General features: G+C 43.1%; 1 protein-coding gene across 1 annotated transcript in view; it reads left to right on the forward strand.

The window, feature by feature from the left end:
• NOB1 (NIN1 (RPN12) binding protein 1 homolog) overlaps positions 1 to 25,813 on the forward strand; it is a gene marked incomplete in the record, with an annotated part of 517,851 nt that overhangs the window by 336,035 nt on the left and 156,003 nt on the right. The window contains 1 exon segment of the mRNA XM_044081784.1: positions 3,712 to 3,856. Within this exon segment, the coding sequence (XP_043937719.1) occupies positions 3,712 to 3,856 (145 nt within the window).

Consider the following 25,813-nt stretch of genomic DNA (forward strand, 5'->3'; position numbering starts at 1 on the left):
AAGCCTGGCTAAACCTTACGCAAGACAAATGGGTACATTCAGTCATATCCGGAGGTTACAGAATCCCATTCTCTCAACCCCCTTTACCGTCACGCAAGTCTCTCCCGGATGTTCCACCCAATCTGAGGGACCAAGCAGTTATAGAAGTTTCAAAACTGATAGAAAAGAGTCATCCAGGAAGTCCCGGCAGACCAACACGGATCCGGAACTTACTCAAGGTTCTTTTTGGTACCAAAAAAGACAGGGGACTGGAGACCTATTTTGGATCTCAGCAGGCTGAACAAGTCTGTTCAAAGAACAAAGTTTCGGATGGTCACGCTATAGTCCATTCTACCCTTTTTGGGTCAGGACAATTGATGTGCTCCATAGATCTCCAAGATATGTACTATCACATCAAAATGAACAGACGCTCCAGGAGGTTCCTTCGCTTCTGGCTGGGAGCTAGTCATTATCCGTTCAGAGCTCTATCCTTTGGTCTCACCACAGCCCCCAGGATGTTCACCAAATGTATGGCAGTGGTCATGGCTCACCTGAGGCGTTGAGGATTCCAGGTGTTTCCATATCTAGACGACTGGCTCCTTACTGCTACTACCAGGCATCAACTCCTTCAAGCCAGGGACTATACAATTTCAGTTTGCTCCCAGCTAGGCATTACCATAAATTTCGAAAAATCTGCCTTCTTGCCTTGTCAATCTATTACTTATATATAGGAGCAGACTTTGATACAAGGAGCATGTCCGCAAAGCTACCTTTGGTCAGGGCTTCCACAATTCGCCAGCAAGTTCATATCCTCATGCAGTGCAAAAGGGTACAAGTCAGGTATGTCCTTCAAACTCTAGGTTCTGTGCAGCGGCAATTCTGATACCCCTGGCCCGCTTTCACATGAGAATACTTCAGTGGCTTCTATTCACACAGTGGTCCTTCCAACAGCTCCCCATGTCTCACACGATCTTGATTACAGAAGCATGCAAAAGGCACCTTTCCTGGTGGATGGTCTCCCCACTAGTGACTCACGGCAGACCCTTCATATAGCCCCCTCTGGTTGCTACAGTGACCACAGACGCCTCCCTGATAGGGGGGGGACATTGTCAGGGAAGGGCAGTCCAAGGCACTTGGCAGACTCACTAGTACCATCTGCATATAAACGTCCTAGAAATGAGAGCCGTGCTCCTAGCGTTGCAAGCTGTTCAGGACTCTCTCCCTTCTGGGACCATTGCGATTCAGAGACATGTCATTGGTGTGGTACATCAACAAGCAAGATGGAACCATGTCCTACCCCCTGTGTCGAGAAGCGCTCAGACTTTGGCAGTAGGCGATCTCCTCCCAACGATTTCCGATTGCGGCGCACATCCTTGAGATGTCCAACGTCATAGCGGACAGGCTCAGCAGAGCTATTCTCATGCCTCACGAGTGGTCTCTGAATCAGGTGGTTGCAGATTCAATCCTCTGCAAATGGGAACAGCCTTGCTGCAACCTTTTTGCCATCCCCTTCAACACCAAATGCAGCAACTACTTCTCCCTTCTGCTTCCTGGTCACTCTCACAGGGACGCTGTAGTCCACGATTAGCCTCAGGGACTTCTTTATGCCTTCCCTCAGTTTCCTCTGATACCGAAACTCATACAGAAAGCTATGTCATTGGGTTGCAGAATGATCCTCATTGCCCCCTACTGGCCTCGACAGATATGGTTCCAATGTCCTGCACCGTTACCTTCTCGAGCAGCCTTGGACTCTGGATCCGATTCCAGACCTACTGATTCATCAGTCAGGCGGGCTGCATCAATCCCTGCAAACACTCCAGCTCACAGCTTGGTTGCTCCACTTCCAACCTTAGCCAGGCTTCCCAGCATTTCCCAGGCCGTACGCGACATTATTGTCTCCTCCCATAAGTCTACCACTAGAAGGACTTATGCTAGCAAATGGAAATGTTTTTCTTGTTGGGCAGTGGCTAGGAACATAGATCCCTTCACAGCCCCTATCCACGAGACTTCTGAGTTCCTATCAGAACTCTTTAATTTGGGGTCCGCTTCTGCTACAATCAGGGTTCAATTAGCGGCCATTTCAAATTTTCATGTTGGGTTGTCTAATGCAAACATCATCTCATAAGCTATGTAAAGCTTTTTTAAGAGGCCTTAGAACCAAGTGAGAGATCCCCCTCCTCCTTGGGATCTTAATTTGGTATTGACCTCCTTGATTATGCCTCCTTTTGAACCAACAGTGTCCTGCTCCATTAAGTTTCTATCTTGAAAAACTCTCTTTCTGGTAGCTATTACTTCAGCCAGATGTGTCTCTGAACTTCAAGCACTATGCATCCATCCTCCATACTTAGTATTTCATAAGGACAGGGTTGCTCTGAGAACTAATCCCTCTTTCCTTCCGAACGTCTGCTCAGAAAATAATTTGAATCAATCTATAGACCTACCTGTGTTTTTTCCTAACCATACCAACAAGGCAGAATACAAGTTACATCTATTGGGTGTTCATAGACAATTGCGTTTCTACCTGCATAGGATGAAGAATAGAAGGAAGTCAGACCAGCTATTCCTTTCCTATGCTCGGGGCAAACAGGGTCTCCCAGTTTCCAAAGTGATCCTATCCAGGTGGTTGTCTCACATCATTACCTTTGTCTGTCAACTAAGGAACAAAGAGTTGCCTATCAAACCGAAGGGTCATTCTACTAGGGCCTTAGCCACCTCTGTAGCCTTCCAGTCTAGGTTGCCCATGGACTCTATCTGTGCCGCTGCTACTTGGGCAAATCCTCATACCTTTATTTCTCATTACAAGTTGGATTTGGTCTCCAGGAATAGAGCTAGCTTTGGTTCCACTGTTCTGAAGAGTCTGTTCTAATGAGCTACCCAGGATTCTAGGTGCTAGGGACGCTGTCCCAACCAGCAAGAATGAAGGCGAGATTGACAACTTAACATAAATAAGTTATGTACCTACTATAACGTTCCATGTTAGTTGTCTTCATCTCACCTTCTTTCTTGCATCTCCCCCTCCACCCCCTCCATCCCCCTGTCCTTTTGGACCGAGAGGAGTTCAGGTTTCACTGGCCGAGTGTTCTCTGGTTTGTTTCCTCTACTGACTTAGAGTAGGACAGATATGCTTAACCTTTTGTTTGAAAAGGTTCATTCAATAGTTATGTCTGGTATTAGCTATTTCAAACGAGATCTGGGTAGCTAGAACTAGGCATCATGGGATAAGGGGTAGCTTCGAGCCAGTAAACGGCTCTCAAGCTATAGAAGATGGCAGTCAGAGCCGAGGATCGGCTCCTATCCCAACCAGCAAGAAAGAAGGCGAGATTAAGACCGCTAACATGGAACTTTATGGTAGGTACATAACTTCTTTTTCTTGGATGCATCGAGCAATACATAGTTTACTAATGCAGTTCACTGTTTAGTTAGGTTTAATTAGGTCATACCAGTTTGCACTAGTGAACTATTTGTATTCGGCCATTTGTCAGAGCTGGATATTCATATTCTGCTGAATAGTAATTTGGTACATCTCTAGTTTATAGTAGTATCTCTCAGTTTTGAATGTATGGCACTCAGAAGGCATACATATCTTCAGCATCGCTCCATTATCTGTTAGTTAATGGGGTGCAGCTGTGCTACTATCATGCAGGTAGCAATGTGTACTGTTAATTTTGTATCATTTCATTGTGGGAGAATAACCTCAGAATTTTCATATAAGCTTTGAACATTCATTCACAGGAATACGACCAATATGAACAAGGTCTTTTGTCCACACTGTGGGAACAAAACGTTGAAGAAAGTGGCAGTAACTGTTAAAGAAGATGGTAGTCTCCATATGCATTTTTCTCGCAACCCAAAAGTGCTGAATCCAAGAGGACTAAAGGTAAGTGTGTAGCTTACCACATTCTTAGATTTATGCAGAACTGAGATGCAAATGGAATACACACTGATGGAGGAAGTAAATACAAAAGAATAAGACGTCTCTTTAGACTTGGGAAAACTAGAACAAAGGGCTTGAATTATCTGTCAGTCTACAAGTTGGAGAGATTATATTTGTTAAGAATAGGGATTTTTTGATCCAGGATAAGCAAAGAAAAAAAGGAGAGAGGAAGTGATTTTTTTTTACACAAACATATAAGCTGTGCACATATATTGTGTGACTGTTTGTTTCAACCTGTTGTGAAAGTGATGTAAAGCACAAGTTGGCTCGTTTCTTGAGTAGGCACATTTTCTTAGTAGTAGTCCTATGTTTAGTGCTTAACTGTATTAAATAAAATAATTATAGAAATATTTATTTTTTTAAAGCAGCAATAAGGGATGATTTCAGTAATGTCCAACTGTTGGATGCAAGTTACAAGTAGTAGTTTCAGGAAATGAAGGAATCCTCTTGGCACTGAAGCATATGCCCCAATTGAGTAGATATTTAAAGTAGAAGTCTGAAATCAAAGGTAGGGAAATGGGTGCTGCTCTCTAGGTAGAAATGGAGCATGAGAGGCAAGTTCTGAAACCGTATTCATTAAATTTGCCAACACTGGCTTGTGTTGCAACCCAGAAACACCGTTGTTGCAAATGGAATATTGGTCAACTGCAGAAACTGCCTGGCTCCACTTCCTGTTGTACTTTCCACAGCTTTCAGTAAGGGAATTGTGTACAATATGGAGATTGTATATAACAAAAAATAAAAAAGTGTATACACACAAAAACACAAATGAACACACTTATAATATGGCACATGGGAAGTTTCATGTCATGAACTCAAACTCAAAGGTAGTGTGGTCATTTTTTCATGTTTTTCATTTATTTTGTTTTTGGTTGCTTGCTAAAGGTTGTTATGCATTAGATTGTTGTATCAGTGTTTTTTTCCCCTGAAGAAATGACATTCAAGAGGAAGAGCAAGCAATGTTTTAATATATTTTTTAAATTGATTTTCTTTCACCAGGTTGTAGTGACTTCAACATAACAGTAAAATAAGGGGCTATGGGGGATGTTATTCGAGTTTCACTGTTACAGTCAAAAACACTTGGGTTATCTGCCTGCAGGTAGCCCTCAGTTGGCCTGAATACCAGAGACTTAGTATTTCTGCATCGGATGCGGTCACTCCAGGACTGACATCAGGTTGTCAGGGGGTATAAAAACAGGCAGCTGACGCCATTGCATCAGTCTTTCTTGCTGAGGGGCCCGGTTGGCCGCTTCCTGAATTTTTGTTTACAAATTGAATAATCATGAAGTCTACTAAAGCTAAGTACCCCGTTGGGGATCCTTTTTTCTTGCTCTAACCGATGTCAGCAAAAGTTAACCATTGTCTCTCCTGTGGAAAGCAAATACCACACAGATTTTCATTCTTACTACGTCACTTGTTTAGGCCCAGACCACGAAGTACCTCGCTGTCGGCTTTGTGCCTTGTTCAACCCCCGAACCATTCATTGTTGGGCTCCCGTCACTAAATTCTTTTGTTCTCGATCTCTGTATTCCGAAATAGCTTCGGTAAACCATCCAACTACCGATATTCCAAAAAACCGTAAGGATAAAGACAGAGACATACCACATAGAGCCAAAGCTGCCGACGATGCTTCCGTTAAGCTAGTCGCCAGTTCGCTGGTACTCAGTGAGGCGCTTCTGCAGCCCCTGATGCCTGCTTCAATGGATTTGCAGGCCTCTACTGAGACCCATTCAGAGTCTGGTATGCTGCGAGACTCTTCGACTATGGAACCTGTGGATGTCTCTACCTTGGATGGGTCCGGAGCTGGTGTGCAGGCAGCGGCTTCTGAGGCAGTTCTTCGCTCAACCGATAGACTCAAACTGACGACTTTATCTAAAACTACAGAGTTTCTTAGACCTAGAGTACACGCTACGCCTAGAAAAACAGATTACCAAAGCGCATGCACCTACTCCCATGCCACAACGACAAATGCTTAGAATGGCAGAAGACCTTATTATGCTGATTAGGGGAAGTCAGCCTTCCCCTGCTAAGAGGAAAAGAGACCAGTCCCCTGCAGCTTCAACAGTCCAGGAGTCCAATGACTCTCAGGTATCTGATTATGAAGACATGCCCTTATCTGCTTATGAGGATTCAGATGCAGAGGAATTCATTCCCTCTGCCTCCCCCTCCAGAGGATTTTTCTTTTGGTGAAACCTTACATACTTTGAGAGCATTACCACTGGAAATGCCAAGACTATCCTCAGTCCAAAAAGAGACTCTGAGAATTCCTAGATTTGCCACAACACAGGCCTTTAGCAATACCCCCTGTCCTGGAAGTCGTTTTTGATGATTTTATGGAATCCAGTCGTACTCCGGATACCTCCTGCCCCTAGGAAACCAGACAAGGTACTACAGAGTACCTGACACTCAAATTTCTTTGCAAAAATCCCACTGCTGACCCAGAGATAATTTCCCAGGGGCCTAAAGGTATCAAGGCAACTACAGCCAAGAATCCCACCCCCTTTGGGCAGGGATTCCAGAGCTTTGGACATATGGGGTAAGAAGGTATTTACCTTCTGCAACTCTTGCTATTAGGGCACTGAATTGACATTTTTCACATGCTGAAGTACCAGCAACATATTATGGAACTTATTAAACAAAAAGTGGCTACCTTTATAGAGTGTGCAGAAAATAAAGAATTGCAGGAGCTTATGTACTCTGCAAGCCAAGTCAGCAAGCATACTTTGCATTGTGGCTTTGACACCCTAGAAACATCTTGCCGGGCAGCAGTCACTGGTTCTGTACTGAGAAGTCATGCTTGGCTCAAGGAGCAGACTTTGCCAGGCCATGTCAAATCAAAGTTACTCGACGCTCCTTTGAAGAAGGACAGTTTGTTTGACACCAAAGCAGAAAAGGTTCTTAAAAAGATGGAAGAAAAAGCTAAGTCTATGCAGACTGTTAAAAAATTCTTACAAGTGCAACCCCCTAGATTCAGTAGGTATTGCCCTTCCAAACACTGGTCTTTTCCAGCCCCCTCCAGGCCATCTCATGCCTGACCCAGGGGAAACAGACCACCCAGACTACAGTCTCAGGGTATGCAGAGATCTAAGCAATGGAGTGCCCCCACCCCCAAAGCAGGGAGTGATAAGCCACCTCCTTATGGAAAAAAACTCACAATGACTTCTCTACTCCACTCCCCATCCCTGCCCAATTGCTGGTGCCCCTAGGAAGAAAACTTGCCCTTCATGCAAAAAACTGGATGTCCATCACACAAGACCGATGGGTCCTCAACATTGTATCCCAGGGGTACAAATTTTACTTCCACACACTGCCAACCGCAAGAGGGTTCCCAGACCTTCCTCCAAACCAGTGGGCAGAGGCTCAAAGCCAAGTTCTTTCCCTGCTCGCCATCAGAGCTATTCAGTCGGTTCCAGTAGAATAGATAGATCAAGGATTCTATTCCAGACTCTTCCTGGTACCCAGAAAAGGGGGCTCTTGGCACCCAATCCCAGATCTTTCAATTCTCAACACCTTCCTGGTGGTACCAAAATTCAAAATGCTTACCCTGCAACAGCTTCTACCTACGCTAGGCAAGGATGCCTGATTAGTCACCCTAGATTTAAAAGAAGCCGATCTCAACATCCCTATAAGGGAGTCATGCAGGGAAGTATCGACATTTCAGGGCCAGATCTAGGCATTATCAGTTCTCTGCACTTCGCTTTGGCTTATCCACTGTGCCCAGGGTATTCACAAAATGCCTGGCTCCAGCCATTGCTTACTGCAGGCAGAGAAATGTCCAAATTTATCCGTACTTGGACGACTGCCTGAATCAGGCACACAGTCAGGAATTGCTGTTGCAGCACCTGACATTTGTGAAAAACCTCCTCACTTCCTTGGGGTACATCTTCAACAAAAAGAAATCAAAACTGGTACCCAGTCAAAAGATTGTATTCCTGGGAGCAAGCTTGGACAGAACATCCCAGATGGCATTCCTCACTTCAGAAAAGCAAGTCTGACAGCCTACTTCTAACAAATGGCCACCAGAACCCAGCTATCCTCAACAAAAATACTGTAGGCCCTAGGGTTCACGGCCTCATGTATACTGCTAATTCCATATGCGAGACTGCATATGAGAAAACTTCAGTGGTACTGGTGCCAACATTCTCAGGACCTGGAAACAGTCATTCCTATCATACTCTAAGGGCAGAGTTCCTTTGGTGGGCAGAAGTATGCAACCACAACAAGGGACTGCCCTTTACTCAATCCCACGCCACCCAGACCCTAACCACAGACTCGTCAGACTATGCCTGGGGAGCACACATGGACGGCAAATGTATTCAGGGCCACTGGAGCCCAAGTCAGATTCATCTGCACATCAACCAAAAAGAGATACTAGCTGTGTAGAATGCCCTGACAGCTTTCAGGTCCCTACTCTTTCCAGGACAACTTCTAATAAAAACAGACAACACCACAGTTATGTGGTACATCAACAAGCAGGGGGGAACCCACTCTTACCCACTTTGCAGGTTAGCCATGGCCCTGTGGAACATTGCCTTGGACATGCAAGTCCACCTGTAAGCTCAATTCCTGCCAGGCAAACAAAACTCACTGGCAGACGACTTAAGCAGAAATCTCCTAGGCCCACATGAGTGGCAATTGGAGCCCAGCACCTTCAACCTTCTGATTCAGAAATGGGGGACCCCAGAGGTGGATCTCTTTGCCTCCCCCTACAACCACCAGCTCAGCAAATTCTGCACCAGTTGCCCTCACACCAGGGCCTGGAAAGTGGATGCCCTTTCTTTTCGGTGGGTAAGTCTCTCAATGTATGCCTTCCCCTTTGCCCCTTCTCTCAAGAGTATTATAGGACAGACCAAGATAGGACAGTAAGATAGGACAGACCAAGGTCAATTCTGATTGCCCCAGACTGGCCATGCCAGCACTTGGTACCCTTACCTGCGCAGCCTGTCACTGGTGTCACCATGGCACCTACAAAATAACCCAACCCTGCTCTCTCAGCAGGAGGGACAGATTTTGCATCTGCAACTGCAAACCCTAACTCTTGCAGCCTGGCTTATTCCTTGAATTCTCCCCCAGCAGCCCTAAGCAAACAGGTGCTGGACGTCATTCTTGAAGCCAGAAGACCCAGTACTAGAAAATCCTATGCTTATAAGTGGAAAAGGTACTGCTCCTGAATTCAGTCTAAAGGAAAGGACACAACTTTGTCCTACCTGCCTTTAATCCTGGATTACTTAGCAAATTTTTTCCTCCATTAAGATGCATGCCTCAGCCATTTCGGCTCATTACAACATGGAGCCACCTCTCTTCTCGCACCCTCTTATCAAACTGTTCCTGAGAGGGGCAAACAACTTAAGGCTGCCTAGGAGAGCACCCACCCCTGCTTGGGACCTTAACTTTGTACTGGAAAAGCTCACTCTTCCCCCTCTTTGAACCTGCAGTGTCAGCAGAGTTAAAATTCCTCTCTTGGAAAACAGCCTTGCTTCTGGGCATCACTTCAGCTAAAAGAGTGTTTGATCTACAAGCACTTATGGCTGTGGAACCCTTCATTATTTTCCATGCTGACAGGGTTTCCCTCAGAACTTAAACCCTTCCTTTGTGCCTAAAGTGGTGTCCAGCATGGCTCTAATTCAATCCACTCATTTGCCAACTTTCTTCTCTAATCCTCAGAATAAAGAGGAAGGGGTCCTGCACTCCTTGGACATGCACAGACAGCTCCAATTCTACCTTGATAGGACTAAGCCCTTCAGAAAATCTGACCAGTTACTAGTCAGTTTGCAACAGGGGCAGAGGGCAAGGCCATTTCAAAACAAGTTTCCAAATGGATAGCACACTGCATCCATTTCTTCTACAAGCACCATGGAAAACCAACCCCTCAGAGGGTCAGAACACATTCCACTAGGGCAACTTCTACCTCTGTAGCATTTCTCATGGGAGTCCCTACCAGGGACATCCTGAAAGCTGCTACCTGGAGTTCTCTACACACCTTCACCAAGCATTACCACCTGCCTATCTTTTCCAAATCCAGGGCAGGATGTTCTTCATTCCACATTGCTGCAGTCCTAACTATTGGGTAGTCCGCTGTCCAGTCGGCCCGAATACCAAAGTATATGGCTGACGTCGGTCACGGCGCATTAGACTGACGTCAGTACGTCAGGGTACTAATGCGCATGACCGACGTCATCTCCTCTGTCTTTTTTGCCGCATGGTCCGATGCAGAAGCAATTTTGCGAGTGCAGGTTGGCGTTCTGAAAGTTTCTGAAGTCAGAGTTTCAGACCGAATCAAAGTTGGCTAAGTACCCGTTGGGAATATTTTGGTTTTCTTGCCTCAGTATTTAACCGGATGTCAGAAAAAGTGAATAACTGTATTTCTTGTGGGAAACAGATACCTCATAGGGATTACCATACTTTGTGTATACCTTGTTTAGGGCCTGAGCACGACGTTGTTGGATGCGCTCTTGTGCTAGATTTAACAAACGCACTATTAAGAGAAGGTTAGATTGTGCCAGGTTAGTGTTTGGGAAGCGTTGTAATTATAAAATGCCGTCGGATACTCCGGCGCTTCAGCCAAAAAGCGCAAGGACAAAGCAGCGAAGCCTAGAGTGGAAGAACCGACAGTCCCGGACGCCGGTTCTTTAGAGCTCAGTGGAGCCGGAGGTTCTGCCAGGAGTTTCTTTGGAGTCTCAGGGAGAAACTTTATTGTTACAGGATGTGTCCTCTCAGGAAGTAGGCCAGGCTGAGGGGCTTCTCAGGTGGCTGTTCTTCCCTCTCTTCCTAAGGTGGTTAGGGCCTCGCCTTCTGTTGCCAAGGCTTCTTTAAGAGGCAGGCCTACTTTAGCTTCAGTGGGGGTTTCTCCGAGTGTTTCAGAGTCTTTGCCTAAGAAGCATATGCTAAAAATGGCAGAGGATTTGATTACTATGATTAGAGGTTCTATGCCCCCTCCTGATAAGAGGCCTAGGGTGGAACCTGAGTTTGAGAGTTTTGAGCAATGTTCGAGGCTTCTGAGTCTTGACTGAAGACTTGCAGGAGTATCCTCCTTATTCTGATTCTGATGTGGATGATTCTACTCCTTCAGCTTCGCCTCCTGAGGATTTTTCTTTTCAGAGACTCTGCATTCCATGAGGGAGCATTTTAAATGGGAAGGTCAAGATTTCTCTGATTCCAGGAAGAGGCTTAGAGAATTCTTATTTTTACCCCAGCATAGGCCTTTAGCTATACCTCCTGTTCTGAATGTGGTAGAAGATGTTTTTGCAGAGGCTTCACTAAATCCTGATTCTTTGCCTCCTGCCCCAGTTAAACCGGATAGGTACTATAGGGTGCCTGACGCCCATAAGTATCTTTTTAAGAGTCCTAGGGCAGACACAGAAACTGTCTCTCAGGGGCCTAAAGGTGTGAAGGCTTCTGTGGTTAAAAATCCTGTTCCTCCTGATAGAGGCAAGGGCTTTGGATAGATGGGGAAAGAAAGTGTACACTTCTTCCACTTTAGCCATGAGGGCTTTGAATTGTCAGTTTCATATGTTAAAATATCAGAATTATCTCCTTTCACAATTGAAGTCTAAGGTGGATGCTCTGGCGGAAGGTATTGAGTGTAAAGAGTTGCAGGATTTAGTTCATGTTTCTGAACAAGTGGGAAAGCATTCTTTGCAGTGTGGTTTTGATGCTGTGCAGGCCTCCTCGAGGGTGGCTGCCACTGGTTCTGTTCTTCGTAGGCACGCCTGGTTGAGAGATCAGAACTTAGCTGAGCATGTTAAGACAAGGATTTTAGATGCTCCTTTACAGTCTGATGTGTTGTTTGGTTCGCCTGTGGAAGCAGTTTTAAAGAAGATGGAGGACAAGGCTAAGTCTATGCAAACTGTTAGGATTTTTGCAGGTGCAGCCTCCAAGTTTAGTAGAAATTGGCCTACTAAGGGTGGACTTATCCTGCTTATGATTCCCAGTCTAGGGGTAGGTCTAGACATGGTAGGGGCAGAGCTCAAGGTTCTTTTAGGCCTAGGACAGGAGTTCACCTGCTCAGACTTCTGGTGAGGGCAGGGGTCAGTCCTTTCGTAAGCAGACCCAATGACCTGCCTTTTCAGCTGCCAGTACATTCTCGCCTGGCAGCACCTCTGGGAGGAAGGCTGTCTCTTTTCAAAGAAAATTGGAATTTAATTACCCAAGACAAATGGGTTCTGGATATCATTCACCACGGTTACAGGTTTTATTTCCATACCTTGCCTCCTTTCAAAGGCATGCCAGACATTCCTCCTCTACAAAGAACAGAGGCTCACAAGCAAATTTCTCTGTTGCTTCAAATAGGAGCCATTCAGTCAGTTCCTGTGCCAGAAAGGGGCCTAGGATTTTATTCTCGCCTGTTCCTAGTACCAAAGAAGGGGAACACGTGGAGACCAATTTTGGATTTATCTATCCTCAACACTTATCTGGACATTCCCAAGTTCAAAATGTTGACGTTACAGCAGCTTTTACCTCTGCTGGGCAAAGATCACTGGATGGTAACTTTAGATCTCAAGGAAGCTTACCTTCATGTGCCTATACGGCTAAGTTGCAGTAAGTATCTGCGTTTTCGAGCTGGAAATTCTCATTATCAGTTCTCTGCATTGCCCTTTGGCTTATCTACTGCGCCCAGAGTATTCACAAAGGTTCTGGCTCCAGTGATAGCTTACTTCAGGCTAAAAGGAATTCAAATCTATCCTTACTTGGACGACTGCCTGATTCTGGCTCAAGAAAAGGAAGACCTTCTACAGCATTTGGAATATGTCATAGCAGTGCTAAGATGCCTAGGGTATTCTGTGAACGAAATAAAGTCCAGTCTAGTACCCTCTCAAGACATGTGCTTTCTGGGTGTGAGACTGAATACAGCAGCCCAGATGGCCTTTTTAACCCCGGACAAACAAAAGAATCTTTCCAGTTACTTCCATCAACTATCTCTTCAGTCCGGGCTGACTGCAAGGACAGTCCTTCAAGCCTTAGGGTTCATGGCATCTTGTATTCTGGTGCTTCCCAATGCCAAACTGCATATGAGGAAGCTACAATGGTATCTCAAAAATCTATGGACACAGCACTGCCAGGATTTGGACACTGTCATTCAAATAATACCTTGCATTCAGAAGGAATTTTTGTGGTGGGCTCAGGAATGTCACCTAAACAAGGGACTCTCTGTGACCCGGCCAGAGGCAAGTCAGATTCTAACGACAGATGCCTCAGACATTGCTTGGGGAGCTCATCTAGATGGAAAGTGGATACAAGACAAGTGGCCTGCCAGACTACAGCATCTACATATCAACATGAAAGAGATGTTAGCAGTCCAGTTTGCATTAATGGCTTTCAAGGAGTTACTTCTTCCAGGGCAGGTGTTGATTCTAACAGACAACACAACTGTCATGTGGTACATCAACAAACAAGGGGAACACATTCTTACCCATTGTGCAGGCAAGCAATGATTTTATGGGAGACTGCGCTCAGCTTGCAACTGACTCTTCAGGCAAGGTTTCTGCCGGGAGCACAGAACTCCTTAGCAGATGTGTTAAGCAGACAAATCATGGATCCCCACGGTGGAAACTGGATCTTCATGTATTTCACAAATTGACAGTGTCATGGGGAACTCCAGACATAGATCTGTTCGCTTCTCCACTAAACCACCAGCTGCCAAAGTTTTGCAGAAGGATTTCATCACACAGCTTGGAAAGTGGATGCTCTTTCTTTCAGTTGGAAAAATCTTCATGTGTATGCTCTTCCACCTCTGCCTCTTCTCCCAAAGGTGCTTCTAAAGGTCAGACAAGACAAGCCAAGGATGATTTTAATAGCTCCAGATTGGCCTCGGCAGCACTGGTACCCATTACTGAGGAGTCTGGTAAGGAAGCCTCCATGGCCTTTACCTTTGATTCCACACCTGTTGTCTCAGAGGGACGGTCATCTGCTCAATGTCAAGCTTCACTCTCTTCATCTAACAGCCTGGCATATTCTGTTTTGAAAGACAGCAGATCTCAACTTCCTCAACAAGTTTTAAATGTGATTATGGAAGCCAGAAGACCTAGTACAAGGAAAGTGTACGCAGAAAAATGGAAGAGATTTTTATTTTGGACTGCAGCAAAGAATTTGGAGATTTGAGCCTAATTTGAGTGTGGCTCTTCAATATCTTACTGAGTTATTGGACAAAGGTTTGTCTTTCTCTTCCATTAAGATTCATGCTGCAGCAATTTCAGCTCACTATGATTGTGACCCACCATTGTTTTCACATCCTTTGTTCAAGCAATTTCTTAGAGGGGCAAAGAATATAAGACCCCCACGTAGAGCTCCTACTCCTGCTTGGGATCTCAATTTTGTGTTGGAGAAACTTACTCTACAACCTTTTGAGCCTGCGGCTACTGCTGAACTGAAATACTTGTCATGGAAGAATGCTTTTTTGTTAGCCATTACTTCTGCAAGAAGGGTTTCTGAGTTACAGGCCCTTATGGCGGTTGAGCCTTTTTTGATTTTTCATAAGGATAGGGTATCATTACGTACTAATCCTTCCTTTATGCCTAAGGTGGTTTCTAGTGTGGCTTTAAACCAAACTATTCATTTGCCTACTTTCTATGCAGATCCCCAAAATAAAGGGGAAAAGATTTTGCACACTTTAGATGTACACAGGCAATTGCGTTATTATTTAAGCAGGACTAAGGATTTTAGGCAGTCTCAGCAGTTGTTTGTTTCTTTTGCTTTGAGTTCGCAGGGCAAGCCTGTGTCAAAACAAACTATTTCTAGGTGGATTGGGTTTTGCATTGCATTTTGTTATTCCCATCATGGCAAGGAGATTCCAGCTGGGATTAGGCCTCATTCCACTAGGGCTACTGCCACTTCAACAGCATTTCTAAGGGGGGTGGCAACTAAGGATATTTTGGAGGCAGCTACTTGGAGTTCAGTGCATACTTTCTCTAAGCATTACCACCTTCCTCTCTACTCTAAGTCTAGGGCTGGTTTTGCCACAGCTATTTTGCAGGGCATGTTATCAGCTCCTGCTTCCTTATGATTTGCCAGCCTCCCTTACCTCTGCTTTGGGATTCTACCCAATAGTTAGGACTGCAGCAATGTGGAATGAAGAACATAGTACAGTTTTGTACCTACCATAAATGTAGATGTTCGAGGATCCACATTGCTGCAGTCCAATTTACCCTCCCTCCTTCCCCTCTGTGTTTAGGGGTGGTTGTGTAGGTGAGATTATATTCTGGTACCTTTGTATATATTGTATATATTTTTGGTGCAGGTATGTTTGCTGTGTTTTGGTTTTGGCCTTGTCTTTTTAGGGTCTTCTGACATCTGGGGCAAGAAAAGACTGAGGAGATGACGTCGGTCATGCGCATTAGTACCCTGACGTACTGACGTCAGTCTAATGCGCCGTGACCGACGTCAGCCATATACTTTGGTATTCGGGCCGACTGGACAGCGGACTACCCAATAGTTAGGACTGCAGCAATGTGGATCCTCGAACATCTACATTTATGGTAGGTACAAAACTGTACTTTTTTCCACTGCAGTCCTGCAAGGCATACTAGCCAACTCTAACTCTTCTTGACTGCCTCCACCCTTTTCTTCAGCATTGAGAATCACCCCAAATGTGATGACTGCAACAGTGAAGCACGAAGAACATAGTACAGTTGTGTACATTTACCATAAACATAGATGTTGGAGTGTATTCACTGTTGCAGTCCTGCTTTCCCTCCCTCCCTCTAGCCCCCTGGTCTCTCTCTTTCTCTCCCCCATCTCTATGGCTATTACTCATCCCTTTCAGGGGTATTGGTATTTACTTTTTACTGGTGGTGTTTTCCCCAGCATAACTTGGCTCCCTATTTGGGGGGCTGCTGACATTTGGGGCAAGAAAAACTGATGCAATGGTGTTGGCTGCCTGTTTCTATACCCCTGACGTCAATCCTGGAGCGACAGCATCCGATGCAGAAATACCAAGTGTCTGGTATTCAGGCAGACTGAGGGCTACCTGCAGGCAGATAACCCAAGTGTGATGACTGCAACAGTGAATACACACTCTAACATCTACATTTATGTTAAGTGTACACAACTGTACTTTTTGGCCAAGTATGGGGGGGGGCAGGAGAGTCTTGCCCCCCTACACAACATAGTTTGTGTGTGTTTGTGTTTTCACAAACTCAGTAGATGTATTTGGCATGCTTCTTTATGCACTAAAGGATAGAATTTCATGCTGCCATGTGAAAACAGAACCGCTTGGGAGTTTTCTTTTTTTTTTTTTTCCAATAATTATTTTCTTTGATATAAAATAGCAAACATAATAGAACAAGGAGAGGGAACACCTCTTCACAGTAAGCAGTTGTTATACATTGCTGGTAGTACAAAAAAAAAGTAAAACAATCAACCAATACTATTTACACTATATACATGCGTTCAATACTCGAGAGAGAAATTGTTAGTTCAGTGAGAGGAGTTGTGATTAGGAGTATACATTAGAAAAAGGAGGGAGAAGAAAGCAGAGAATTTCGTGAGCTATGAATATAGATTAATATGGAACCTCTTATTTGTAGTTAAGTCTGATGCATTGTAATGAGTTAGGCAAGAATAATATTGAAGATTTGTTCCCATAATTTCCTGTGTTTGATGTTTTTATTCCCCTTATCGATTAAAATTTTATGGGCTAAGAGATGTTTGGTCACCATTAATCTAAAATTCTCCCAGGAGATGTTAGTTAGGTTAAGCCAATTGGTTGCTATATAGAGTTTCATTAAGAGGAAAACATTGATCATAGTAATTGCTTGAGTTTTAGAGAGATTATTTGGTAGGATATGTAGAAGAGTGAATTCCCAGTTGAGTGTGGATGTTTGATAGCCCATTTTTTGTAATTGAAATTTAAGGGAGTTCCAGAGTTTAAATACACACTTACAGCTCCAGAATAAATGGAGTACATCAGCCATTTGATTTTTACAGTGTGGACAAAGAGGGGATTTCGTAGAGTTAAATTTATGTAAAATAGCGCGTGTGAAATATGCGTTGTTATAGATCATAAGTTGGGTAAATGCCATTTTTAAGGGGTATGGATTTATTTGTTAAATTAATTGCTTGGTTTAGTTGAAGGTTATCAATGGATGGATTATTCTTTCTCCAGTAGTCCGAGACAAGTATATATTTTTGGAATTTAATGTCTTTGATTAATTTATATGTATTAGTGATGCATTTTTTAGTTGAGAGGATGGCCTTCCATAGTGAATTACAGGTTATTATATCATTGTTGCTTATGTTGCAATTTTGTAGATAGCTGGTACATAATTCTTTAATTTGCCTTAAAATCACTAGATAGGATTTGGGGAGGTTCAATTGATTCCTCATTTCTTGTATAGAAACGTTAAGGTATGGGGTATATATCTTGAATGGTTATATTAATCTAGGAAAGGGATTCCGGTTTAGGGTCTGATTTGTTTATTTTAAGGTTGGGATTTTTGTGCAAAGGTTGTAGCATCATCATAGCTTGTGCCAGATTTAAATGCTTAGAGTTTTTGAGTTAGTGAGATAGTGTTTAAGGGGTTCTGTTATATTGCACAGTTTCATTAAACTTGTATTTAGAAATCGTAGGGCTTTGGGGTTGATATCCAAGCTTTTGATATGTCTTTGGTGTATTATTATCCACATCTGGGACCAATCTTTATTCTTTGGGTTGTATTCAGCTATTCGCAGTACTCTAAGCATTCATAATTAGGTAATAAGTCTCGAAGTTGGGAAGGTCTAAGCCACTTTTACTTTTTGGGGTCGAAAGTTTGGTATGTGAGATTCTGTTTTTTTTTTTTTTTTTTTTTGTTCCCATATAAATTTTGCGAGCAAAGTGTGAGTTTGTCTAAAAAATTTATTGGGTATGTTTAATTGAGTAGTCCTGAATATATAAAGTAATCTGGGTAATACATTCATTTTAATTACTGAGACTTTTGCCAGGAAAGGTAATTTTAGATTTTTCCATCTGTTAAGGTCTAAAATAATAATCTGCCATTTTTGAGTTATATTATTTGAGTAGAAATCTTTATTGTTTGTTGAGAAAGTAATGCCTAAATAGTTGATTACCTCTTTTGTTTTTATTTTTCCTATTAGAGGTAAAAGCAAGAATGGTTTAGGGGGTTTTAAAGGAAATATGCTAGGTTTTTTAAGATTTAATTTGTAGTTTTATATCTTCGAGAAGTGTTCTATAGCAGATATTTTATTTATATCTGAGATTGGTGTAGTACAATAGATATTCAAATCATCTGCAAAGGCTGTGAGGAAGATTTTGGTGTTAAATATTATTGGGGGGGGGTTATGGTAAAGATTTTGTTTAATATTTAAGAGTGGTTCAAGATGTAAGTTAGAGTATAGGAGATAAATGACATCCTTGACGAGTTCCATTTTTAATTGAAATTCTCTTTTGCCAAGTTTTGTTAATATATAGAGATGTATAGAGCTTATTGTATAGAATTTGCGGGATCTGGATAAAAGTTTGTGGAATATTAAAATAGGGTAATGTTTGGAGTAGAAATTCTATATTTACTCTATCAAAGGCTTTATGATCATCGATAATTAGAGCGTATATGTTTAGGTTAGAATGATTAGCGTGAGATATTAGAGTATTAAAAGTTAGTGTGTTATCACTTCTTTGAGTGTTGTAAAACCAGATTGTTCGGGGGAAATAATTTTATCTAGTAAGTTTTTCAGTCTGTTTGCAAGTATGGGTGTTAGTATTTTGATGTCAATGTTTAATACTGAGATGGGTCTATAGCTATCTGGGTTTTTTGGGTCTGCTTGTTCGAGTATAAAAATAGTTTTAGATGTATTAAAGTGCAGGTCATTAATTTTATTTATTATATAGTTCAGTATATGGAATAGAATTTGAGCTAAGATAGGGGAGAAGATTTGAGTTCAGCTGTGAGAACGTCTGGGCCTGGGGCTTTGTGATTTCATTTGTTGAATTGTTGCGGTTATTTCAGTTGTGGGTATTTACTAAACCCAGTAGGACATTAAGGAGTTGATTTTTTATGTATTAACTCCTTATGTTTATGGTCCTGTAGAAGTGTGGTATAAGAGTATCTGTGTCCTGAAGGAACAGCCCTAATCCAAGTAAGAAGTGGTATAGAACACCCCCTTAATATTTGCCATCCTTCAGATGAAATGTTAAACTGAGGTCCCATCTACCTGAGTCAGTAGTGGCTCAGGCGATGTAAAAGATCCTGTGCGACATATCAAAAAACATTTCCAAAGTACCCAGGCCAGGTTTCCTATAGTCAGTGTAAATACCAACTCTGGTCCTCCCTGGAAAGAGATAATTAGTCTAGGGGGACTAACTCCGTCAACAAAGGATAAATAAGCATCATGGACAGCTTCCAGTAGTAAGTGGTAAACTTATTTTTAAATTGTTCAAAACATGAGTGTTTAGATAAATCCAAAAATTAGAGTAGAAATATGGTAAAGAATTTTTCAGTAGCTTTGTAACAGGAAACATCCCTATTTAGAAAATGTCCTATTTCATACATATACATAATGGAAGCTACATAACAGAACCAGGAAAAAGATCATTATGAATCTTGTATGCTGAGCATTTTTCATTCTGCCTCAAACAGAAATCTAGATCTAGCATAGACAATGAGTACTGCTTGCAGTGATGTTTGGTATGTGAAGCGTTTAATACAGTTAGTATTTTGTAGCATTTTATCATGTCAGGGGGCTTAAACAGAAAAAATGTTTTCTCTATGACATCTGTATTTCACCTGATTTATGTAGAATATTAATGCACTACTTAAAATGCAAGTAATCGTAGCTAACTCATCCTTAAAACTGTACATGTATATCCCCTTTTCATTTGCATCTGCTATACTTTGTGTATGTACATGTTTAGAAATGTGCAAGTATGATTGTGTGTGTATGGTGTGGTTATGCCAGTATTACATTATACCAATCGCTGTAAATTAATCTTAACATTGTACTAAACGTGTCATGGAATTTTCCATTACTATGACTTTTTTTCAACATATTTAAAGACCATTTTAAGCCAGTGTAAATTTTAGTACTCAAGATCAAGATGAACTCATACAGTCCAAATAACAGTTGGTTCTTCATTGGTCTTCCATATCTAGAGAATTTAACTGGACTACTTACAATGGACATCTGGTTTTCCTTTTGGGACATTTCTTGCTTTACTACAGCTTCCTTTAGAAACATGACTTCAGGCCTTGTTCCATGGGGTAGCAGTATTGAGTCCTGGTTGCTACCCATTTGACCAGGATTCAGTTAACAGCCCTAGAACTGGAAGAGAGAAGCAGGGAGGTTGAGAAATAAATGGCATGCCCAGTTCACCTCTGCTGGGGTTATTGATGAGGTGAGTGCTTAGTAAGCACTTGGTGGCAAGAGTTCTCTGCTGGCAACATAGGAAACACCTGCCACAGCTTGAGGATAAAAGAGCAATGCTGCTTGCTTGAAACACATTCAAGCTGCATGCAAGTTAGGAACGCATTCAAAAGACCAGTCAGTCGTGTAATATGTGGGAGTAATGGATTCTTTATTAGCATGGCTATGTCAGCATTAACATGGAATGTAAATGGCTTTACATGCAGAGACAAAAAGTAAAAATCTGAATTGTATTAAGAAGTTTAGAAAACACACAGCAGTGTTAGAAGAAATACATTTGGATAGTAAGGAGTACATGAATTTGATATGGGATGCCAGGTTGACATTTGGCAATATATATGGGACCAACAATAAGGAGAAACAGTAGCAATGACTGAGAAGGGCTCCTGTAGGGATAGAGACAAAAAACACAGTGATAGATCTGTGGTTGTAAAGGGGTTTTATTGGCTCAGAAGAAGGATTCAGGCATGTGTTTTTCTACCTAAAGTGGAACTTAGGAAAATTTTGGGAGAAATCGCTTTCTGCATGGACTTATTTGTCGGTGGGGACTTTGTGATTTGCAGAGGTAAGGATATCAGGAAGATTTAAAAGGGAATATGATGCAAAACAGTTGGCATTAAGGTTAAGGTAAATTACCTTACAGACACAAGGTGCAGGGTTTGTGTCTCGCATAGGGTAATTGGCTAGGCTTAAACAAGTAGCCCACAAGGGCAGTAACCTAGTAATCTGTCAGTTGGGGCAGAGGATTAAGGTGGAGTTGTTAATGGGCTACTTTCTGTGTACAGGGTTTGAACCCTCAGTCTTCATTGGTCTACTGTGTGACCTTGGCTCCACAGAGTTAGGCAAATAGCCACTGCTCTGCTGTATTCACCTGTGCAATCTAAGGAATCTATTGCATTCTGCTTTAACCATAAATACAATTTCATACGGTGGTACAGCGATAGCATTGTTACCTCACAGCAAGAGGTTCTCCCATTCGATGCTTGGCTTGGGAGTGCCTTCTGTGTGGAGTCCGCATGTCCTTCCTGCGGTTGGGTAGCGTTCAAAAGACATGCGTGCGTAAATGGGTGTGCCTTCGTTGAAGGTTGGGCATTGAGCTGGCACCTTGGCGTTTCGTAAAAATCTACTGCCAGTCATTAGCGGACCGGAGTTCCGCTGTGGCGAACCCTTACTGGGAAAAAGCTGAAAGACAAACAACAACAACTGTATTTTGCACTTTTAAACTGTATTTTGCTATGTTGCTGATTTTTTTTTTTTTTTTTTTTTTTTTTTTTTAAACTGACTTGCTGATTTGTTGCTGATTTGTTGCACTTCTAGTCTGCTGTAGCATAGACTAGATCCAGATCTGCTGAATCTGGTTCTGTTGGTTAAATTGAGCACTAAACCAGGCTATCTTTTGTTGGAGAGGGCCCCCCTGCACTTGTGTGGCAGGAGAGTATAGTTAGGACCCACCTGATTGAAGGTTGCTGGCACAGGGCTCTGTTTTTTTATTGGTTAAAATTGTTTAATTCAGTCTGCTTACTGTTGCTACATAAAGCCCGCATTTGCACAGGCTTGCGCTTGTTTCAAGACAGCTCAGAGTTAGGTGACCAGCCACTGCTCTACTTTATTAATCTGTTTATATGTAGCACACCGTCGTGCACCATTGCACACTACCACACAGTGGGGGGGGAGGGGGGTAAACCATTGGCGCTTAGACTCCAAACCTTCCATTGATAAATTTTCCCTTAGTAGCTGCCCATGATCCGGCTGAGAAGTCCTTAAATTGCGCTTAGCTGCTCAGAGAACACCTTAGTTGTGCTTTTGCCCCTTAAGTAGTTCAAAAACCACCAAATCTACAGTGGTCTCATACAATTTAATACCCATTATCATACCCATTAGTGTAGTCCCTGTTTAGAGCACCCAGTTATACCATACCTCTCCATTTTCTCTCCCTGCTGTGAAAACGGGATTTAACCTAACATTATGGATTGTCAGTTTCCCTCCATTTCTCTTACTGGCCTGATTGACTTTGGTATCCTTAGGTAGTGTAGCAACTGCATCATGTACACTGACAGCCTTCTACTCCTAAATCACCCAAGTACAATTTGTGAGAGATGCAGCTACACTAAGAATCTGGAATCCCTGTTCTGCCACATACAGAACAGCAACACTGAACAAGTTGTCAGCTCACATACTACACCACCTACGCAAACCATGTAGTCAACACACAAACCATCATACACAGAGATACTCGCAAGAAACCTACCTAAACACCAGAGACCATCCAAACACAAACCTGCTACATCTAATACAGCACCTACAGCACTCAATACACACAAAAACACAAGCACCAGTGTCTCACCAAATAAGCCCCCTAAGGTAAAGCACGTCTAAACCAAATTTTTAGTCATAGGTGACTCCATTGTGAGACACAGATGTCCCACTCACCCGGCTGTGCAAGGAGAATGTTAGCTGTCCGTCTGGTGCCAGGTTCCATCATGTCACACGTGCACTCAAGTCTCTCAAAAGTAAGTACCATTATGACTCCATCATAGTTCATGTTTGTGCGAATGACTTGAGATGTACCTCACTGGACTATATGAAGAGAGATATGAATAAGCTCCGACTGTGTCCCAGGCACGTACATCCCTAGCCATGAGCAGCATTTTACCCTCACCTAGGATGATAACCACAATTTTTGTTTGCGTTTTTCGGCTTTTCCCGGTTAGGGGTCGCCACAGCAGAACTCCGGTCTGCTAATGATTGGTAGTTGATTTTTACGTGCCGAGTTACCAGCCCTGACGCACGCAGAAGACGCTGTAGCTGAGAATTGAACCGGACAGCGTCTTACTGTGAGGTGACAATGCTGCCGCAGCACCACCACCGCGGGTATGATTGACTTCAACAATTGGCTTAGTTTCTGGTGTCATTCTAAAGGGATCCAGTTGGTTGATGGACCATGCTGCTTTGCCAGAGATGGCCTTCACCTGTCACCTCAAGGGTTTCTGTTACTGGCTAAGGCACTTGCCTTCCCCATAATGCATTTTTATACAAGGTCTCAAGAACAAAATTTCAGAAGTGAAAATATCACTCTCAAATAAAAGTTGTGCTGCTAAACACTGAGTTTAAATCAGAAACTGCACTCTCTAGAAGCACTTCTCTGCCTGGAGGATGTTGACGTGTGCAGTCACAGAAACTTGGTTCTGGGCCTCGGAGAGTACCTTGGCCTTGCAAGGCTACAATGCTTTCCACACTTTCAGACTGCAAAATGAATGTGTGAGAACCAGAGGGGAGTATCTGTCTTCATCAAAGATAAATACACCTCTGGCCTAGATGGGAAAACTCCATGGAGTTACTCCAAGTTCATCTGGCTGTGGGTAAGACCCCCTTTCAAGTCCTAGTTAGCTCTAGGCCTCACTTCAATGAACCAAGATACCTACGCTGCTTATTTGGACCTACTTGAGTCAGTCAAATTACAACCAAGCACTCTAGTCATGGAAGATTTTTAACTGTCCCTCCATTGACTGGGAAACGTACTTTGCTCGCACAAAGGTTCCTGGACTTTAACACTAATCACCTGGAACAAATAGTATGCAACCCCACAAGGGACTCAAATATTCCCAACCTAGTCCTCCTCAATGTGGGTGACCACTGCACCACCACAAGTATAGGACCCTCACTGGTTAAATCTGATCACAACTCGGTCATATTTGAAGTAGCTGTAACACCTAAACTCCTCTTAGGTGAAATCGGGCTAAAAAATTTCACCAAAGGTAATTATGCCCTCCTAAGGGATGGCATAAATTTCAGGCTCCTGTTCCCACGGATTGCATTGACTACTACTAAGGTATACACAAACGCCCTGTACAAGCACTTAACAGCTTTGTCAATACTATTGTGTACCTCACAGGATCAAAACAAGATCCTCAAGAAAAAAAAGCCTCCCTGGTGACATCTAGCATCCATAGGTTATACAACAAGAGGGAGAAAGTTGCTGTCTAAGAAGAATAGGTCCCAGCACTGGAAGAACACCCTCCTCTGCTTGAACAAACAAGGCAATTTGTAAAATCCTGTAAGGGCAACTTCAAAAAAAACAAAATTTGCAGCCATAGCGAAGGATAATCATAAGGTATTCTTCAGCTGTATCCGTAACCTAAAGGCAGGCACCCAGATGTGTGCTGAACTAGCTGTGGATGGCATCACACACACTGATCCTGTGAAAATAGTTAACCTATTAGTAGACAGGTTTGGCGAAGATTTCACCCCCTGTCCCCCCAAGCCTTTCACAAAGCATCTCTGTCTCTCTGTCTCTCTGTCTCTCTGTCTCTCTGTCTCTCTGTCTCTCTGTCTCTCTGTCTCTCTGTCTCTCTGTCTCTCTGTCTCTCTGTCTCTGTCTCTGTCTCTCTGTCTCTCTGTCTCTCTCTGTCTCTCTGTCTCTCTCTGTCTCTCTGTCTCTCTCTGTCTCTCTCTGTCTCTCTCTGTCTCTCTCTGTCTCTCTCTGTCTCTCTGTCTCTCTCTGTCTCTCTCTGTCTCTCTCTGTCTCTCTCTGTCTCTCTCTGTCTCTCTGTCTCTCTCTGTCTCTCTCTGTCTCTCTCTGTCTCTCTCTGTCTCTCTCTGTCTCTCTCTGTCTCTCTCTGTCTCTCTCTCTCTCTCTGTCTCTCTCTGTCTCTCTCTCTCTCTCTGTCTCTCTCTGTCTCTCTCTCTGTCTCTCTGTCTCTCATTAATGCTTTCTCTGAATGGCATTTTAGGTAGCATTTTAAATGGTCTAAAACATGAGTTAGCAACTCCATTAAGTACCCTCTTCAACAACAGTCTGAGTACTAGTTTTGTCCCTGCTGAATGGAAAACTGCAGCAGTCATCCCCCTTCATAAAGTGGATGCAGCAGCAGACTCTGGGAACTACAAACCCATAAGCATAATCATTCTTTTCTGTAAGGCCGTGGAACAAATCATCATGGACCTTGTATATAAGGATATAGGTGATTTCCTAACCCCTTGATTCAGTGCAGTTTGGTTTTGTCAAAGGGAGGTCATGCCTGTTAAACCTGGTGGACAACTTCGAAAAAGTCACCAGAGCCATAGACTAAGGCAGATCTGTGCATGCTGCCTACCTTGACTTAGCCAAGACCTTTGACACAATCCCACATTCAGGCATCATTGATAAACTCTCCCAGTTGAATGTCAACCCTTATGTTGTCAGGTGGGTTACTAACTGGCTGACCGACTGATCACACTCAGAGTTGGGGACTTTACCTCAACCAGCAGATCTGTCACCAGGGGGTTCCACAGGAGTCAGTGCTGGCCCCCTTATTGTCTGAAATGTACTTCTCAGAAGTTAAGGTCAAAACAGATGGGCTGTGGCTGACTGCCGACGACTGCAAATTAGGTACAGTAATTCAGTTCCCAAATGATGTCTGTATACTTCGGGGGACTTGCACAAACCAGAGATTAGTGCCAAAGCCGTGGACTCAAAGTTAATGCTAAAAAAATTCATTAGCATCCCCCTTGGTAAAAATGATCGTCTGCAGGGATATCATACAAATAATAATACTCTTAAGCAACTCA

The sequence above is a fragment of the Protopterus annectens genome, chromosome 8.part1 (genome assembly GCF_019279795.1).
Source record: "Protopterus annectens isolate FY-2018-M chromosome 8.part1, PAN1.0, whole genome shotgun sequence".
Classification (NCBI taxonomy): Eukaryota; Metazoa; Chordata; order Ceratodontiformes; family Protopteridae; genus Protopterus; species Protopterus annectens.